Source organism: Poecilia formosa, unplaced genomic scaffold (assembly GCF_000485575.1).
Source record: "Poecilia formosa unplaced genomic scaffold, Poecilia_formosa-5.1.2 Scaffold132, whole genome shotgun sequence".
NCBI lineage: Eukaryota > Metazoa > Chordata > Actinopteri > Cyprinodontiformes > Poeciliidae > Poecilia > Poecilia formosa.
The window spans coordinates 1042020-1056337 of NW_006800071.1; the positions used below are offsets into that span (position 1 = coordinate 1042020).

Genomic DNA, 14318 nt, shown 5'->3' on the forward strand with positions numbered 1-14318 from the left:
TCTGCACCTCAAATCTGGAACAAACTTCCTGCAAAACAACTGAAACACTGAATTCCTTTAAATCAATGCTAGAAACCCACCTGTTTAGAGCTGCTTTTGGACATTAATGAATGTAACATTGAACAACATATATGATGTGTATTCATTATTTTATTGATGGAAAAATGTAATGTCTGTTATTGGTTTTTACAACTGTTCACTATATGATGTTTTCATGATGTAAAGCACTTGCACTGCCGCTGATGAAATTTGCTACACAAATAAACTTCACTGATTGATAACATATATAAAGTAGTTTGACAGGAAAGAGGGTTATGAGAGAGAGGGAAGACATGCGGCAAATGTCACCAGGCCGGGAATCGAACCTGCGACCACCGGCATGAGGACTAAGGCCTCAATACATGGGTTGTGCTTTGCCCTGCGCCACCACAGCACCAAATATATCACTTCTTTTTAGGTAAGGGTATGGCTCTGACAGCAGTCACAGCACCACTAACAAATACTGCTCCCCCCATTTGTAATATGTTTCTTTAAGACACCAGTCGCATAAAGAAGTGTGATTTGTATCACTAATCTGCACACAGTAACTGCGCATTTTATCATATTTTAAAATTTAGTGATTTTACTGATACTTTCATTGGACACTGAAAAAAATCGTAAAACCAACAATCCAGTGCTGTTGTTCAACATTTTCTTCTATTGTTATTAGCTGCCCTCACATCCATAGTGATGATTTTGAGTTTTTGTATCCTTCTTCAGACTGTTGCATTTATTGCAAGGAATTCTTTTAATCCTTGGCAATCTAATGCCTTAGCTAAATGATGTAAATATGAATAGAAATGATGGATGTACCTCAGATTGAATGCAAAAACTCTATGAAAAGGTGAGCTTGCGGATGTGAACATCGGGTTATTTCAGTTTTTTTTTTTTTTATTATTATTTTGAACATTTTCCCTTCAACAGATTTGTTTTCCAGCTGAATAATGACTCAAATGTCAATTTTCAGATGAAAAAAAAAGAAAAAAAAACACTTTCCTCTTCTGCCATACGAGATCCACAAAACTGCTGGGTAGGCAGCACTGTATGCTCTTGATCAAATGAAATTGATTCATTGTGCAGCGCGGCTAAGAAGTGATGGCAGGCAAAAATCAGAAACAATGTGCCTGTAGTAAAGCCAGTAGCAGCAAAATACTTTTGACTGTCTTGTCATAAGCACAATTAGAAAGGAGGTATGTCAGGGTATCAAATCCAGCACATCATCCACTGGGATGAGGCGATCACAAAGAGCAATGCTTTGATGAAGCTAAAGCTAACTTTAAATGGAAAAAAAGAAATGTTTCCCAGATGCCTGATGTGCAGCTCCTTGCAAAAGTGTTAATGCCCACAAACTTTTATCTTATTAGGATTTTGTGACCAAAACAAAGAAGCGAATAATTGTGAAGTGGAAAGAAAATGACTCAAGGTCTCAAAATGTTCTTTTTCCACATAAAAAATCTAAAAAAAAAACAAACAAAAAGAAGTGTGAAGTGCATTTTTACTCTGATCCCCGTAAATAATTGCCTTCAGAATTCCCCTAACTAGTGAACAGAGTCTACCTTTGCAGTTTTGTGAAGGTTTGTTAGAGGAAAATCAGAGAACAACCAGCTTCATGAAGACCAAGGAACACAGCAGGCAGGTCAGGGAAAAAGTTGTGGAGTCGTTTAAAGCTGATTTAGATTAAAAAACAATATCCCAAACTTTGAACATCTCCCACGTCTCTGTTCAATCCATCATCTGAACATGGAGAGAAAAAGAACCAACTGCTAACCCATCAAAGCATGGCAGAACACCTAAACGTATTAATCAGAGAAGCAACCAAGTGACAGCCCCACAGTAACTTTGGAGAAGTAGCAGCAATCCTCTCCTAAACTATTTACAGTTCACCCTACAAATCAGGCCTGAGAGATAAAGGAAGTCCTGTTGGAGGTTTGCCACAAGCCATTCCATTTACTATGTGCCAAAAACAATGTAAAGGACACAGCAAACACCTGTCAGGAGGTGTTCTGGTCAAATGAGATAGAAAACAACTCCATGTACTCCTGAACACACACCATTCCCATGGCAAAACACAGCGGCGGCAGTATCACAGTGTCAGAACAGAAACTAGTGGGAGCTGATTGAGAGATAAATGGAGCCAACTACGAGGCAGTGGTTGGAGAAAATTGTTGCAGCAAAAGTGGACACAGCTTCATCTTCCAGCAGAACATCAACCCTAAACATGCAGCCAGAGATGGGATGAAATGACACGTTTCCGCTAATCCGCTAATGGGATAATAGTAAAGTTAGCTAATGTGCTAAATTTTGGAAACCTTTAGTACACTTCCTCTAAATTATTTTGTTTGGATAAATTCTAATGGGTTAATTTGCTTGGCTGTAATGTAAACTTTCAGTTCAATAAATTTCAACATGTGTGTTGAAGTTTTTGGTTATAGACTTAATAATTATTCAAGTAGTTAGATGTTTATATTCCTGCTCTTATTTTGAAGTGAGTGAAGACTTTACTCAGCAGGTCAGTTTCCTCTCCTTGTTCTCTTTTTTTCCCTTGATAACTTTAATTCAAACAGGAAACATACAAGAACAAAATAAAACGGTAAACTACAAGCTATAAACATAAATACGGTACTTGAGAACTGTAGAACAATTACAGTTCTACAGTATATGAACTTTAATTCAAGAGCTAAATTGAATCAAACTCTTGAAAGACTCAAATTAAATTGTAGTCGTCCAAGGGCAGATATGTTTTTAATTGAAGTTAGAATTTTAGCATTTAGCATGTATTGCTTTAGCATTAGCAGAACTAATGTTTATGATTAGCACTTTAGGGTGAACGCAACTATATTTTTAGCTACCATTGCTCACCAGTGGATTAAAGCATATTGGTGCCTCAGAACGGCATACTCAAAGTCTAAATATTTATGGTTTCAACATGACAAAAAGTTAAAATTGCAGTCAAAAGGTATTAACAGTAATTTAAATAAAATGTGGCTAAGTAACTTCCACATAGATCACAACACAAACTATGAGTTACATTTTTCCCCATAACATCATTTTATCATGTGGTAAAAGAGTTTCTATAAACAAGAGGCTTTGTGCAAAAATAGGAACTGGCCTATTTTATTTAAAAATAACCAGGCCTTTATACAGCTTTAGTTATGTGCATTTGTTTCAGATGCTGAAACCGGTGAGCATCCATTGATGCCACCAGATATACAGTTGATGAATCAGGCACAGTGAGAGTTGTGAAGCAAGGACACTGCACTCCATGCAGTGGGGGATAAACTGTATGATTATGCTAAATCTCATTTACACGTCGAGTGAGAAATAACTACATTCATTTAATTAATTGCCAGTTTTGTGTCTTCTTAATTCATTAAGAACCTTGCCAGCATGTCGAAGTCAAGAAAAATTAAATTCCACGTTGCTCATTAGTTTCTAGGGCTCAGTTTGCAATGTGAGAAATTCATAATGATCCCAAAGAGGGGGATTTCAAAAGTGGTACTCCACCTTTGACTCTCTAAGTTCTCTAAAGGCACACAAAAAATAATAATATGTTTCCAGGATAAAGCATATATATTTGGAGAGTAAACAACTCAGATTTTTAAAGAAACAGCAGCTTTACATTAAATGTCATTCAAAATTTCTAGAAACCATAAGTAGGAATGAATAATATCAGTGTTTCTCTGTAAATGTTAGAAGCATCAAAGTACAATTTTATTGATTTGTGCATCAGGTCAGTAGGACTCACAGAAAGAAATGTCATTTTAAAACATCCTGAACCAGATTTTTTAAAAGGAGAAAATTCTAGTTCTTTTGTCTTTCTTCTGCAAACTCTTTACAGATTTCTTCCTTCCAAATGCTGCTGGCAGACAAACCAGCAATGCATCTGTCCTCGTGAGAAGTTTTGACTTGGTGCCGTTGTGACGCTTTGTAAGCCTTTAGTGCTTGAAGTTTGTGGCTGAGTTGGAGAAACTACTTTTCCCTGTGAATGTTTGGCCACGCAGCAGGAAAGAGAAACACAATCCATTATTATTTGTTTCCGACTTTGCAAGCACCTGAACTGTGAACGAGTCCTGCTGGAAGGAGAAGTTTGTTGAGTCTTTTCAAATCTAGATCACCCACTGATTCCTTGTGTGAAATCTGGGGCTTTATAGGCCCAAAAGACTCTAATAAACACAGGCACAAAATCCCAAACTCAGCACAGCAGCAAGGAGGTTGGGAGTTTGAATCCTGGAATGTGTTTTGGGTTTTTCCTACATGTTCTCCCCTGTGCTTATGTGGTTCCCTCTGGGTACTCCAGCTTCCTCCTAGAGTCTAAAAACATGACGCTTGGTAATTTCCATTTTGATCATTAATATTTTTAGAGACATCCTAATCAATTTAATTTATGACTTTGGTTGTAAGTGGTTTTAATTTGTTTTTATTTATTGTTTTGGATGTTGTGTCTTAGTCTCTCGAAACAACAATGTTACTATTCAATATTTTTTAAACAAAATTATTGGCTCAGTAATTATCAGATTATTAAAAAGTGGCGTCTTGAAAGTCACCCAATCTCCACACAGGATAGGCCATACATTTCTGGTCTGTCCTACAAATGTATGTAAAGATCAGATGGCTAGGAAGCATTTAGGCATTAAATCTGTGATGCTGTGGGCCTGATTCAGTTCCAAAACAGTCCAGAGAACCTTGTTATATCAAGAGCTCTATGAGACAGGAGAAGAGTTTGAATAAAAATCTGATGGCCTCTGCCAGTTAACTGAAAATGGGTCACTACTGTGTCTTTCAGCTGCTCCTCAGTGCAGCGAGGAAGAGGAGGAGGTCAGAAAAAAAGAACAGCAGCAAAGAGGGGCATCTTGGGGTCACAAAGTCTCCAAAATAATTTATTCCGACATTTTTTACACATCGTTATCAGGGTACTGAACGATGGCAGTGGAGAGAACTGATTCTGGTTTTGTAAAATAAAAATGAGGCCGGTTAAAATCCCTTTCATTAAGTCAGTTATTTGACCGTTTTACATTCATCTTGACTTACAAACAGAACAGCAAGTTTTTTTTCCCTTCCCAGTCCTTCATTTTTAAGTGCTGTAAAGCCTCCACGTCTATGTGCCTCGCCAATTGTCTGAAGTAGCAAATAAGGTTAACATTTGTGTATAAATATTGATCCTAGCCCTGAGGCTCTGCTACTTCTGTGAAGCCAGGCCCATTAAACTCTGCCCAACAAACTGTTCATTCAAACAACTTTGTGTTTTCTGCAACTATCAAGTAAAAAAACAAAAAACAAAAAACCAACGATGGGATCTAATTTGTCAGCTGAATATGAACGCTAATTGAAAACAGTTTCTATGCACCCAAGATGACGTGCGGTTAGTTAAAGGCGCACAGCGTTATTCCCCTTGTCCTGCAATGCATTTCCAAGTTCGAGGCTGTGCTTCGTTTCTCGCTTGAGCTTTGTGCGATCGGACCTGCCAGCACGCGCCCCCCAACCCCAGCCAGCTTAGGGGAGAACATAGCAGCGGTGGTGAGGTGGAGGATTCTTGGCAGAAAGAGCCCCGAACATTTGATGCCAAGAGGGAAATGGAAACCCTTCTCTCATTTTCCCTATAATCCAATGTTTTCAAGCCCTAGCCCTACCAAGGTCATTATAATCATAAAAAGTGGAAGGTAGCCAGTGACCCGCCATTACAGTAAGGTAGAGAGCCACCAAGTCTCTCAGCTATTGGCAGGCGGGGGGAAAGAAACCTTCAATTCAGTCCAGAAATGATGAACATCTCTATATTTTAAATGGAAATAATCAGGAGGGATGAGAAGGGAATAAAAGTGTTCCCCATGGTATTCTCGCTGACTCAGAGCGCCGGTCATAAAACTGGAACTTAAAAGCATTTAAACTAGTCCCTAACTTTTAGGACGGGGTAGTTAGACTGAAAAATTACATAAACAATAATAAAGACCAAGGTCAGAGTGAATGCTGGGTTCCTCTGTGGCACCAAAGGTCATGTGTGCTTGTCAGAGTGAAGGCGCCATACTGCACTGTGACCTCCATAGCCAGCTTCTGTACCCTCAGACACACCACACCAACACAGAAACACACACGCACACACCCGCATGCACGCACTCGCACACACACACACGCACACACACGATCGGAGGTTTGTTTTCGTTTTCACGTGAGCGTGCCATCCTTAAAGAAAACTTTCCTCGTCTGTAACAGACATCAGCGGAGCAGACAGGGCAGAACAAGCAGTCTACCTGGGTCTGAGCTAAGATAGCATATCCACAGCGCTACACCCAGTGTTAGCTTGGCCTTTTCTTTTTAAGAGATTTCCAAAGCTTGTTGGGTGTCATGATAACAAATTTTGCTTGACAATAAATTGTCCCAGAAATGATTGCTTTCCACTAAATTCAAAGGTAGTGGAAAGTGGTTGATCCAACCGCTGTAATCAAAAGGTATATTAACCAGGATCTCTGGAGGGCTTACCATCTCAAATTTAAGAGATTTTAAGACTTTTTTAAAGATTATTATGAATTAAATTTAAGGCCTGTATCACAACAGAAATGTACAAAATAATTGTATATTTTAAATTGGCAAAGATGAACGTTGTCCAGCCAACTGGAAAGAAAATTTGCAATTACCAATGATGGATGCAAAAAAGATAGCTAGATAGCTAGCAAGGGTATATTAGCAGGTAGTTAGTGGTAGCCTCAATTGCCCCGCATCACAAAACACAATAAAGATGTCTGCATGTAACTCAAACTTTTGCCTGACAGAAAAGTACCACAAGAAAAAAAAAAAACTACATGGAATATATGAGATTAAATGGTCCTGCCACGAGAAAATTTAAGACCTGTGATTAATGTAATTAGGGCCAACTTACAATTTTCTATTGAATTTAAGACATTAGGAAATCAATTTTAGGTATATGAATTTAAGTCTTAAGGATGAACAAACATCCAACAAAAAGTTAAAAGTTAACAAAAGCATGCCTTCTCAAAGTAAAAAATAACAAACTTTAATTTCTAAGCAACATTTAACACTGGAACTAGGGGCGGGGGGAACCCAGCCATAACAAAAATGGATTATGAAGTCTTTGTAACCAAAACTGCATTTCAAAACATATTTATCATTTAGCTCATACAGGGAAAAAAGGCCAGAACAAGAAGATCCCAAAACAGGAAACAAAAACCAAAACACTTCTGACATATCCATTCTGTTGAGTGGTTGGAGCCCAGGCCCTACTTCAGGCCCTACACCAGACTTGCAAACAATATATGGATGTGGGTTAAAAAGTTCTGGTCTCATATAAGCAGAGAATCCATCTCTATATTTGCGATATGACCTTCAGTCATAATGGGCAAGAATTATAACCCCAATTCCAACGTGTCTCTTTGCCCGGCTTTCTCAAGATGCAGTCAGAGAAGTGGCAAAAGCAAGAGAGCTGGATTAGTAATGCTTGCCAAGAATCTATGGTATTATCCAAGACATGTTACTGTGGAATTTAGTCTCTGCTGCCTGGATATTGAACTGTTTGCATGTCAAGACAAGCACAGAAGAGACAACATTGCATTGATTTCCATCACCATCGGTTTTCTCTTGCTTCGTTTTCACAAATACACACAACTTTGTGTTTGTATACCATATGAAACATATTTCTCTCGATTTGGGACTAATTTATATGATAACCAAGCAGAAACAAGTGTGCATTTTGTAATTGTCTTGTATTAAAACCCAAAATATTCCTGTTGAAATAATACTTCTTTGTTTTCTTTACAGGATAAAAGAAGTAAACCTATAAAGTTCTCATCTTTTTTGAATAACTTATCTGATCAGCCTTCAAGGTAAACAATTAGATACCAAATCATACACATCTTATGCCTGCTATATGATATCTGTAAGAGTATTTTACAAGCTATGCAGATACACAGACAGGCATATAATGCAACAAATATATCAGAGGGAGTTGCTTTCAAATTGCATGTACAAAGCCTCAAAAACAAACTAACATCTTAACAGCAACAAATGCATGCCTAATCCAGACACGAACCTCACCTAACCCAGAAATGACATCCTGCCTCATTAGGACCAGGGCATGAATACGGCTGGTGCTGACAAGGTTGGTGAATTAATGGAGAAAGGTCCCAGAGATGTAACAAAAATGAGCACACAGCTTTGCTCTAAGGGTAACATATCACAGTCCCACACAATTAATGACTACACATAACAAAAAAATAGACAAATAGCCAACAGGCGATGGAAAGAGATCCAAAGATAATATATTATGTGTTTTATTTGTTACAAACATAGTGGGAAAACAACAAAATTAAGAAGTTGCTGAAGTGTAAATCAGTTGATTTAATGCTTGACAGATAATCAGCTGATCTGAAGTAAAGAGCTGAGCTTTTCCCAATCAGTTATTGCCACATCCAGTTGTGAAGGTTTTCACAATGTGAAGAAGTCATTTTTAGATTCACTGATGTGTTTCAAATGATCAGAGAAACCACAAAACATGCAAGAAGCTCCTAGGAGTGAATATAATACTACAATAAAGTCTGATGTCAGAGGCCTGTTGTGTGTCAGAGAACATGCAGGATTTGGAAAATGTTAGTCTACAAACTCTACAGTTAATGCAAATTGTAAGTATAAAGTGCAAAAGGGATCAAATTGTCAACTTTATGATAATTTCTCTTTGTTTTGGTGTTACTGAAATCCTCCTGCTGCAGAGCGGTTTAACATAGGCTGCTCTCTCTCTCATAATTGACTTTTGTCAAAAGTGAAAGTAAATAATTTCAGGAAACATATCAAAAGGTGCTGAAAATGCATATTAATTATAATTAACCCACATATTCCTGACTCTTTACTACATCCCAATGTCCCCTGCATACACACTATGCTTTAGCAACTCAGCAACTAAAGCTATACATTAGGCATGGGTAGCTAAGTGGCAAAAACATATCTGCATGCAGAGAATGAATGCATGGCACTTGATTTAGAATATCCAGCCAAATATTGCATCCAAGCAACTCCATAAACATCCACTATAAATAAATTTAATGATGGCAATTTAGCAACTAATAGAAAATCAGAGCTTTTTAATCCAAATATTAAGCTGGACCCCACTGTTATTTTAAAATTAGATATTGGTAATATGCTGACCCCTATATTTGTGGAAAGAAAAAATAGTGATCTTTAATCTGTCTTTTCTGTTTAGTTTTATGTACACAAAGCTCAGGCCTTTAACCTAGAGGATTTTCACTGTACTTGTAGCTTTCTAGTCACACAGAGGCAGCTTCAGGTCTGGGTTGTTTTTACAGTTCTCATTTATCTTAAATATAGAAAAAGTCATTTTACTGTTATTTATAAAATAGATGCATTATGAAAAAAAATGTTCAGAGTTGGATACAATGATGCCTGAAAAAGTGTTAAAAGAGCTTGAAGAAAGAAATTATACCAAGGTTAAAAAAGGAGACAGATGAAGGCTGATATTCTGGGATGTTTGAGGGTTTTCAGTTTACTTTGAAACCTATAAAAATTGTGACATAATATGACAAAAAAATTGCTTAAGTTGAACAATTTGGGGAAATATTGTCATGAAATTTAACAAATGACCTTTGGTTAATGTTCAACCTTTTAGTTATCAAAATTAAAGCTGTATGACATTTAATAAAAACCTTGCAGTGGCGATAATATTGGTAAATATTGCAGTGGTGCTATCTGTGCTTCCTTCACTCTTTCAGCATTTTGGGCAATATTACTCATCTCCGGTGTGAGCATCTGCTGCTCTGAGACTCTGTCCAGCTGGCTAAATATTTTAGCATGTAAAATCAAAGTTTATAACACTTGGAACATATTAACCAACAATTTTGTGATACTATTGTGTGCGCACTGTTATTGTGATAAAATGTTCAGCTCTAGTCAGAATAAATGTCAGTTATGTACCTTGAAACAGTAACTTTCAACAGCCAAAAGGACATGTTTGTACTGGAAACTTTAACACATTCCCCATTTAAAACAGAAACGGATACTATTTAACCTAAAACTAGGCATTCAGATTGAATCTTTTCACAAATTAAAGCTACAAATTTGAACTTAATCAGATTTTTCATTTAACTTATCTCCAAACTCAAATCCAACGATCAAAACTTCAGCAGAACCCCTTAGATGTGTTGCCAACAGGAATTGAAATGGCTCTTAGATTTTTAAAATATTAACCTCAACAGGTTTCTGTACCAAAGCAAAAGACCAAATGGTTTAGTTTGGGAGTTTTTGGTCTTTGCACCACAGGCTCTGGTTTCATATGAGATCTGTCCAAGAATATTAACAGCTTGAAAAGAAAATATTAGTATTTTAGGGCAACCTAGGTTGTGGTGTATGAATAAATGCCTACTTTAAGAGAACAAAAATCACCTAAAATAAGCATAGACAAGTCAACACTTTACAAAATTCAGTAATTGGCCACTAAATCTCTGAACCTATAAAAGTGACTGAAACACTCAAAACACAGTTCTAAATCAAAACTTTGATACCAGATGGTATCATAAAGACTACTATGGTTTATTTTCATTATACATCAAAACCACGCTCTGTGCTGTGAAGCCCATTCATGTGACTTCCCACACTGTCAGTCACTTCCACTCACAGAGCACCAATCACTGCACCTACTGTCCACATCTCTGCCTCATACCCAGCTTCTGCAATTTTTCCCCTAAGTTCACCCCCAGGTCAAACACCTGAGCTGGGTACAAACGAGCAAAATCAGCGGCAATGCAAAACATCTGGAGGGATGTGACATTTATGAAATAAAGAAAAATATATCCAGCTGAATCACTTAATTATTCATGAAATTTGCATATCAATATGACTAATTGAGCTGTTTGCCTACGCGTGCATTCAGCAGAAATGATTAACAGCATAAAAAATGTCACTAATAATGGCCCCTAAACATCTAAGGAATCCTCCAGCGGCCGGAGTACGTTATTGCAGCATTTCATTATATATATAGGACTGATAAAGGCAGAATATCGAAGACAGTAAGGGTCAAACGCACAAAAGTAAGCCAACCACCGACTAAAATAAACTCCTCGGAAAGTATAATGGGGTTCTGCTGCGGCACAAGCAGCGTATCTGAGCCCGAGAGCCGTTTCCTTTTTCTAACCGCGTTATTGATCGGAGTCTGTCTGCAATGAATGGCTGCAAAGGGAAGGAAGGGGGGGAAAACCCTGAACTTCAGGTGACCGACCATGTCTCTGACACTGCCTTCATGTAGACGGGGAGGCGTAAAAAATGTATACATGGGTTTGGGTTTAAGAAAAAGCAATATCATCACTTTTCAAAAAAAATAAAATTAAATTAAAGTCGACGACATAAACAAACGCGAAACGAGTCGATTCCGCGAGCTCCGAGCAGCAAAACTGAAGCGAAAGTTAGCCGTTAATAGCCGGGGAATTGAAGTTTACCGAGCGGTGCTGCTAGATAGCGCTGAGGCTAACTGAGAACACCGGGGATGTTCGGGGGAGCCAGACTCTGGCTCGTCTGATCCGGCTGACCCTTCATTTTATTGCGGCCAGACTCCCAGATCCTCCCCTTTTTCTCTACCCGAGAGAGACCGAAGACGTTACCGAAACCGCTCGCCCGTTATGCCGCACACTACCGCCCCGACACATACGCCAAACTGACCGCAACCTTTTTAGCGGAACCGGACCTCTCATCGATTCTGCTCTTTATTAAAGCCACGTATCGTTTATCCACTCACAGCCTGGCTAACGTTACCCATTCGCCAACAACATGGCTGCCTCGCTCGGACCTAAAAAAAAAAAAAAAAAAAAAAAAAAGGGGGGAGAAATAACCTACTCCGAGCCTTTTGTCTGTTTCACCTCTATAACCCTAAACTACTGCGCAAAACACACGGAGAGCGGCTAAAATCGCACACATCGAGCGGAGGACTTACGTGAAGGCAGGCGCTTGGGCTGCTCCTGCTTCCTCCTTGGCATTTTCCCCCCGCTTTTAATCACATTCTCGTCCTTGTTTGGGGATGAGGAGAAAAAAGGATTTTTCCCATTGAGACTGGAGGCGCCAGTGATGGCAGGGACTCGGTCGTGCACCTGGCTTTGCTCGGTTTAAAGTGTATTGTTCAGGGGGGGAACGGGAACACGGGCGGAGGAGGTGCCGCTCGCTGTTGTTGTTGCCGTGTCTTGACTATGGCTGCTCTCGGTGCAAGTGTGTCTCCGAGCCCCTAACTAACACTAATGCAGGGATCAAAGGGCAGCAACAGCAGAGCAGACACACGCGCGTGGGCAGGCACACACACACACACACACACACACACACTCGGCACACACGTTCACACTCTTCACACACACATACACACGCGCTCTCCCTCGTGCGCGCGCGCACGCATTGGAGGAGCTCGCCCCCGAGAGCAGCGTACGGACAAGGTGCCCCCAGGCTTTCAGTGCGCGTTGCTGAAAAGAAAATATAGATATTTGAAAACACAAAGAGAACCATATTGATGGAGTCGAGTTGCATCCAGAGTCATGTCATTTTTCCGTAAGGAAAAACAAAAATGGAAATAAATAAAGTGATGGTAGTTAATTTATGCAAATGTCGCTAACATTTCTGACTCCTTATTACACAAAGCAGAGATTAAGAGAATGACTTTAATGCTCAGCAGGAAAAGATAAATACGTATTAATATTAGGAAAAATGCATCAAATAATTCATTTTTTAAATTTCAGGGAAAAAAAAGCCTCAAGACAATTTATAGGTGCATCTCAATAAGGCAGAATATTCTAAAAATATTCGATGTAAGTGTTCATTTTGATAATTTTGGCTCACAGCTAATGAAACCCCCATCACTTTTGTTATTTTCCTTCATTCCTGTATTTAATCAGGGATGAAGAAGACAGATCCACATCTCATTTTCAAGACGGACCTGGACAGAAATCTGCAAAACACACAAGTACATGAAAGTAAATAAAAAATAAAACATATGCATAAGTTTAAAACAAATTACAAAACAGTTTAAAAGCAATGACACTGATTGATAGAATCACATCGCATGTTTTTTTTAAGAACCATTTGAAAAAACTAAAATTAAATAACATTTTTGCTGTTACTTGGAAAATTAGAATATTATTCAAAACCTTTACCGAAAAACAAACATAATAATACTAATACGTCCCTGTGCTGTAGAGTATGCATTCAGTTTTTGGTCTGGGCTCCTTTTGTATTAACTACTGCATCAGTGTGGCATGGAGGTGATTAACCTGTGGCTCCAGTGAAGTCTGAAGGAAGCAGCCTCCAGCTCATCTGCTTTGTTGAATCAGGCCAGATTGTTGAGCAACAGTGATACCATGGTCATTAAAGCTAGTAATGGTACCTTTAGCTGTGTAGGCAGAAGCCAAGTCCTGCTGGAAAATTAAATGAGCATCTCCATAAAGTTTATCAGCAAGGTGGAAATTTTCCTGGTAGCCTACACTGTCTTTGGACATAAGAAAAAACAAAAGAAACTTTATACTGAACCTAAAGCAAGTTGAATTATGCTCCTCTCCTCTTCTCCAGAATCTGAGACCTTAATTTCCAAATTTACTCTTATTCAGAAAGAACTAAAAACCAATGAGCAACAGTCCAGTCTTTTTTTTTCTCTCCTTAGCCCTAGTAGGATCCCTCTGAGATTAACTTAACACAGTTGCTGTCTTTCTTATGGATAAGACTATGTCACAAAACTGCTGTTATTACTTTTGTTTGCCACCATGTTTAGCCAGTTTTTCCTTCCACACAACTTTTCATCACTTTGCTTGTATGCAACACTGAACACTCAGCTTCTTTTGGAATGTTTGCGACTTATTCTTCTTGCGAAGAACTGTCAAGTCAGTAGTGTAGCCAAAAAATGGTCATAACATAATTTTTCTTTGAAAAACTTTGTTTTTCTGGTTGTACAGAAATACACATCTAAAAGAAATCACTAAAATTAGATCTAATTTCTATATGTTATTATATGTTATTCTTTATTTTCCAAATTGCTAAAAATATCTAGCATTTGATGACATTGTAATTTGTTGGAATGTACCTGTAGACTCACAGGCAGAAGCAGTTCTTGCATGAAGTATGACCAGTTCATGTGCAAATTTAGTTTTTTTTTGGGGGGGGGGGACCCCACTGCAATGTATTCCATTTTAATACTGCATTTAGTATTAAAATGACTGTATTAACTAAACCATTCTTAAGGTTTTGGCTTACATGTACAGAATTTTCCTCATGCAAGTTGATTTAATTCATTTTTTCTTGATTTA

General features: G+C 38.3%; 1 protein-coding gene across 7 annotated transcripts in view; it reads right to left on the bottom strand.

Annotated features, from left to right (window-relative positions):
- Positions 1 to 12434, bottom strand: part of znf827 (zinc finger protein 827) — a 95324-nt gene extending 82890 nt beyond the window's left edge. For 6 of the 7 annotated variants that reach the window (XM_016676329.1, XM_016676327.1, XM_016676332.1 and 3 more), the window contains exon 1: positions 11975 to 12433. In XM_016676329.1, coding sequence (XP_016531815.1) covers positions 11975 to 12017 — 43 coding nt within the window. In that variant the 5' untranslated portion in view covers positions 12018 to 12433. Of the gene's footprint in view, positions 1 to 11974 lie in introns of all 7 variants that reach the window. The other variant, XM_016676328.1, reaches the window with a different exon arrangement.
- Positions 12435 to 14318: the final 1884 nt, after the last annotated feature.